Source organism: Galeopterus variegatus, unplaced genomic scaffold (assembly GCF_000696425.1).
Source record: "Galeopterus variegatus unplaced genomic scaffold, G_variegatus-3.0.2 Scaffold6557, whole genome shotgun sequence".
Classification (NCBI taxonomy): Eukaryota; Metazoa; Chordata; class Mammalia; order Dermoptera; family Cynocephalidae; genus Galeopterus; species Galeopterus variegatus.
This window is the reverse complement of record NW_007732668.1, coordinates 8,925-15,380: the sequence shown is the minus strand read 5'-3', so window position 1 is coordinate 15,380 and position 6,456 is coordinate 8,925. Positions and strand designations below refer to the sequence as shown.

The window sequence follows — 6,456 nt, the reverse complement described above, 5'->3', positions numbered from 1 at the left end:
ATGACAAACCAGTTGCCAATATCATTCTGGATAGATGTTCCTTAAGAACAGGAACAAGACAAGGATGCCCACTCTCACCACCCCTATTTAACATAGTATCAGAACTACAAGCCAGAGCAATCGGGCAAGAGAAAGAAATAACGGGCATCCAGATTGGAAAGGACCAAGTCAAACTGTCTCTGTTTGCAAATGGCATGATCTTGTATATAGAAAAACCTAATGACACTACCAAAAAACTCTCAGAGCTAATTAACAATTATTTTGGTAATGTTACAGGATGCAAAATCAATTCCCAAAAATCAGTAGTGTTTTTATACTCCATATGTTTTCTTGTAAGTATTATAGTTTCAGGTTTTAGCTTTTATATTTTAGTTTATAATCATTTTGAGTTAATTTCTGTATGTGATATGAGGTATTATTTGAGGTTCCTTTTTTTATGAATGGACTTACGGTTAGTAACACTCACATAGAAAGCTTTTTACCTTTACCGGTGGTCAGGGCCAGCTACATAGTTTTTGGGGCTCAGTGAAAAAGGAAACTGTTCAAAAATTATTAAGAATTACAAGATTTTGACAACAGAGCATTAAACCAAGTGTCGGGCCTTCCAAGTGCAGCTCCCTGTGTGACTCCATAGTTCATACACCCATGAAGCTGGTCCTGCCAGTGGTCTCTTTAATGCCACTCCTGACTATGAGGAGCTTTAGGCTGACTGCCACACAGTGACCTGGCCTCACTGATGAATTTTAGATGTCATTCCTCATTACTAACCCAAATTATAACATTTCTAGTTCCCTGGTTGGCTCAGTAGGTACAAAACATACACACATGCACATACACCCTCATGTATCAGATATATACACATATGTGTATACATACATGGAGGATGTATGTATATATTCCTGACATAAATGTGTTTATGTATACATATATGTGTGTGATATTTACAGATGAGTCTATTTCCAAAGAACCAAAATTAGTAACAGTACCTGCTTAATGCAACAGCCTAGCTTTGATTAGTTATGTTGTCTCCATTACCAATCCTGTTTCCCCAAGTAATTTTCAAAGTTAAAGTCCAAGAAAAACACCCACTTCAGGTAGTAACCACCTCTCCATTACCGTCTGTAACCTAAGGGGTATATATGATACCTCTTTAATTTTCTTGACCCTAGAGCATAAATTCAAATAGTTTTTAAGTTATAATTACATGAACATATCTCACAACTGTCCAGAGAAAATTCCTGGTTTGGACAATATTTTAGATGGTCACCTTAACATAAACCAAATATATCAAAATAAACCTTCCTTCTTTAAAAAAAATAAATAAGGTGCTGTAAAAATTAAAGTTAAAAAGACCTTTAATCATAACAGTGTAATATTTTCAGTTTTTCATAGTAGCATCTATTTGTCGTTCGTGTACATACATATGTTACTCTTAGGAACAAAAACTATTAGAAATAGAACATGCTTTTCCAAAGTTTTTTAGCTTTCTTACAAAAGTGCAATACATGCATATTAAATAAATTTGGGAAAATTGAGACAAGAAAAATAAAACTCATATGCTCAATAATTAAATACAGGCACTATTAGTATTTAAATATATTTCTATACTGGGGTCTATTTTTATGTATAGATTTTTTTAAACATAGTTGTAACAGGATGCATAAACTTTTTCTTGCACTTTTTTCCATATACCATTATGTCATAAATTTTTCCCCATCATTATCTAACCTTAATAACTAATGTTTGAGAATGTTTGTTCTCTCATAAATTTGGAATAGAAAAGTTTGGGGAAAAAAGTACTTATTTGCTTTACCAAGTATATCTACTGCAGTGGAGAGACCTTGTGCAGAGAATAGAGAAAACTACACAAGATTCTAGTGCCAGTCCTTCACGTGACTGGCTGAGGCCTTCAGCAAGCTTCTTAACTTTCTGAGCTCATTTCCTTCTGTGTAATAGATAAGAATAAAAATAAGACTGAGAAACATAAATCACAGTAACCGTAGTAGTATGAATAGTAATAATATTAGCTATCATTTGTTGAGTCCCTAGCAAATTTGTAGTGTGCCAAAAGTATCAGTTATTGTGCTAGGCATTTACAAAAAAATATATATTGCCTCAAGAAGACATAATGCAGTCTTTTAAAAGAACAATAAAGCTGTAAGACTCACACTAATAGATATCAATGCCTATTTTAAATCTATTGTAGTTAAGACAGTGTAGCATTGGTACGATGACAGACAATCTGAACAACAGAATAGCAGACAGAATACAAAAACAGACACAAAATAATGGTCACCTAATTTATGATAAAAGCAGTTCTGCAGTGGGGAAAGGATGGTCTTTTCAAAATATGTTGCTGAGACACTTGGTTAACACTACAGGAAAAATGTACATTGACTCATCAATCCCAGGTGAATTATAGATATTATTATAAACGGCCAAATGATAAGGATTGTAAGTTAAAGCATAGGAAAACATCAGTAAAGATTTCTTAAATAGGACACAAAAAGCGTGAATTATAAAAGAGAAAAGTTGAGAAATTGGATCGCATTTAAAATTTTAAATGCTAAGAGAGTGAAAAGGTAACCAAGAGAAAAACAATGTAATACATAGTATCTAGAGTACACAAACAAATCCTGAAAACTAATCAGAAAAAGAGAGTCCCAATAGAAAATGAGAAAAAACGTGGGCAGACAACTCACAAGAGAGAATATCCGAATTGTCACCAACCATACGAAAAATTGTTCAATTTTCTTAGTCATCAGGGAAATGCAAATAAAAGCCACAATGTAATGGTACTCACCTATTAGACAAAACCAGAAATTAGCAAGTGTTGGTGAGAATATAGAGCAACCATGACTCTCCTGCACAGTTGGGGGTCTATAAATTGGGACAACCACTTTTAAAGCAGAGCATATACACACCCTATGATTCAGCAGCTCCTCGCCTAGGTATACAGCTAGTAGAATTGTGTACATATCTTCACCAAATAAACATGTACAAGAATTTATACAAATTAGATTTTTAAAAAACCCTGAAAACTACCCAAATGCCAATCAGGAGTAGAATGGATAGATAAATTGTGGTATATATTCACAAAATGGAATACTGCGCAGCAATAAGAATGAATGATTTACAACTATATACAAAAAAAATGTATCAGTGGATGAATCTCAAAAATATTATGTCAAATGAAAATATCCAGACACAGAGGAGTATGCACTGCATGGTTTCATATATATATATGTGTGTGTATCAAAACTAATCTGTGCTGTTAGACATCAGGATAGCAGTTACCTTTGGTGTTGGTGAGTAGTAGCAGGGAAAAGAACATGGGGTGGGATTCTGGGAGCCAATAATGATCAGTTTCTTGTTCTGAGTGCTATGATCTGGATGTATTCAGTTTGTGAAAATGCATTGATCTTTTTACCCTTGTGATATGTGCGCTTTTCCATATGTTGATGACACTCATAAAAAAGTTAAAAATATATATTACCTTGAATCTTTACCCAACCAGTTAAGTAATATTCCCATTTTAGAAATGAAAAAAAGAAAAGAGAGAGAAATAGTGAATTTAAGTTACTTAGTTATTTTTAGTTACTAGTAGCCATGCAGCTATTAGGTGACTCACAGGAAATGGTCTTTAGATTCCTTTCTAGTTAAGATAGTATGGTTTTATAAAAACACCAATTGAGAATCTAACTTTCTGACTCTTTTTTAATCCTAATTTCTATTGCCCTTCTTGATCTATTAAAGTTTCCGAATTTCTGTATCTAAAGATAAGATTCTCTGATAATTAAAATAATACCACAACAAGTTTTCTTGAATATTATGTAGGTTGTTATCTCTACTGATTTTATATTTATCTTCCATACTATTTGTCCTGCAGGCAAGCAAAGGTCAGACTACGATTGTGGTAGCACACCGACTTTCCAGTACTCGAAGTGCAGATCTGATTGCGACCATAAAGGGTGGGATAGTAGTGGGAAAAGGAAGACATTTTGAACTAATGGCAAAACAAGGTCTATATTATTCACTTGCAATGTCACACGTAATGTTTCCATGACATAACATTATATCAGTGGGAGTTTTTTTCAACTTTTTAGAGATCATATACCACACCAGAAACAGAAGTCCCAAATTATAATCTTCAATTTCACAAAGCAACCAAGGTTTATTTATAGTTACTCTGTGAAGAAATTGAGCTTGTATATAGCAGATCCAGGAAATTCTAAGTCTACATACTATGATCTTTTGGTTAGAACACAAAGAAATATAACACACAATCCCTACTTAAAGACTTAAAACTTAGCTACAGAGGCAAAATGCAAAATTGTGCATACAGATGTTACAAGTTGTTGAAATAAGAAGATATCTTCTTATTCAACAACTTGTAACATCTGTATGCACAATGATGGGGAGGGAGGAAGCTATGTCACCCATGGGAGCATTCATGGAAGAGGGCTTGAAGACTAGAAATAAGAAGATTGATGGGGAGGGAGGAAGCTATGTCACCCATGGGAGCATTCATGGAAGAGGGCTTGAAGACTAGAAAGTGGGAGGTGGAGGTGGAAATGGAGGATAAATCCAGGTGGATGGAATAGCAGCATGGAAATAAGGAGAAAATGGGAGAGCAACTCAAACAGAAAGGAGAGCAGCCTTCCCTGAGTAAAGATGAGTGTTAAGGGGATAATGGAAAAGACTTAGATAATGAGAGTCAGATCACGCAAGTTCTTGGAAACCAGGCAAAAGGGTTGAGGCTTAATGTGTAGGAAGCACCTAACACAGTGTCTGGCACACTGTGGGCACTCAATAAATATCTGCCGAATGAAGGGATACAGACATAAATTTGTACTGCATGCATCCACGTCCTCACAGGTGGACTAGAAGGCTCGTATTGGGCAATCAAGAGGAAGCATGTAATGCTGGAAGCACGTGGTAAATCACCCTTCCTTAGGATCCATGTGGCTGTATGCTATGAGATACAGCCTACTGGGTCAACTGAACTCTTTCATTAGGGCACAATAATATCAGTCACAGGGATTAGGCTCTAACCATCTTCTTCATTCTAGCCCAGCTTTTTTCTCTTGACCCAGAAGGCAACCTTTTTTCTAAAGGGTCTTCTAGAGATAACTAATTTTAAACCTTTTCTGTTTATTTTACTTCTTTAACTTTCTAATCATATCTTTGACATCAATATTGTTATTTTACAAGTTAGGAAATTTGGAAATTTATGAGACTCTATCTCCTTATCAAATTTATAACTTCAAATTTCAAACTCTAGCTTTCTCCACTATGCTAGAGTGAAGTGTTACTGAAAACACCTTATGAAGCAATGATAGCAAAAAAATGTTTGAAAATATAATCTCATATTTATTTAAAAACTGCCTGATTATGCTTTTATTTCATACTAGTCCATATTTTGTATTTCCTCTAAAAATAAAAGTATGGTGTTATTTGACAATTGAATTTGAAGAAACTACCAGAGGCAGAGGATATGTCTACTAGAAAGGATTCGAAGGAACAATCCTTGGAACTCACACAAGGTCAGGAATAGTTATTAAACCAACCAGAGAAGAGAATCTCTAAATTCATGAGGCATTGGGATAAGTATTAAGATAGATATTGCCTCTGAGGGGGAAAAATTAGCTCTAGACTAAACTCTGCTCTGAGCCTAACAAAGCCTAAAAGCAAGCCTCAGAAAGATTAAACTGTTTCCAAGTAGTTTAAATGTGTTGCAGAACAAATCAATAACATACATAAAAATCCTATTGTCCCCAGAGACTTGGCTTCCTCTGGCTGAACATTTTTAAGATAATCTGAACTAGGTCTTGGAGATGTTCAGCCAGTCAGCTAATATTTAAAACTCAAAGATATGCTTTCATCTTAGTGAAAGCATGTCTCCAAGCAATGGCTCCACTATTCCAGTTATCCTGAACCAGGTGGGCTTGCTCTTGCTTAAATTCTACCTAATAAAGTTTTGAGAACATGAAAAAAATTCAAAAATATCTAGTACCCAACAGTAAAATTTACAATGACTGGCATTCAATCAACCTAGACTAAACTCTGCTCTGAGCCTAACAAAGCCTAAAAGCAAGCCTCAAAAAGATTAAACTGTTTCCAAGTAGTTTAAATGTGTTCCAGAACAAATCAATAACATACATAAAAATCCTATTGTCCCCAGAGACTTGGCTTCCTCTGGCTGAACATTTTTAAGATAATCTGAACTAGGTCTTGGAGATGTTCAGCCAGTCAGCTAATATTTAAAACTCAAAGATATGCTTTCATCTTAGTGAAAGCATGTCTCCAAGCAATGTCTCCACTATTCCAGTTATCCTGAACCAGGTGGGCTTGCTCTTGCTTAAATTCTACCTAATAAAGTTTTGAGAACATGAAAAAAAATTCAAAAATATCTAGTACCCAACAGTAAAATTTACAATGACTGGCATTCAATCA

General features: G+C 34.8%; 1 protein-coding gene across 1 annotated transcript in view; it reads left to right on the top strand.

The window, feature by feature from the left end:
- LOC103606406 (multidrug resistance protein 1B-like) overlaps window positions 1-6,456 on the top strand; it is a gene marked incomplete at its 3' end in the record, with an annotated part of 72,339 nt that overhangs the window by 57,139 nt on the left and 8,744 nt on the right. Inside the window, 1 exon segment of the mRNA XM_008591006.1 lies at window positions 3,890-4,051. Within this exon segment, the coding sequence (XP_008589228.1) occupies window positions 3,890-4,051 (162 nt within the window).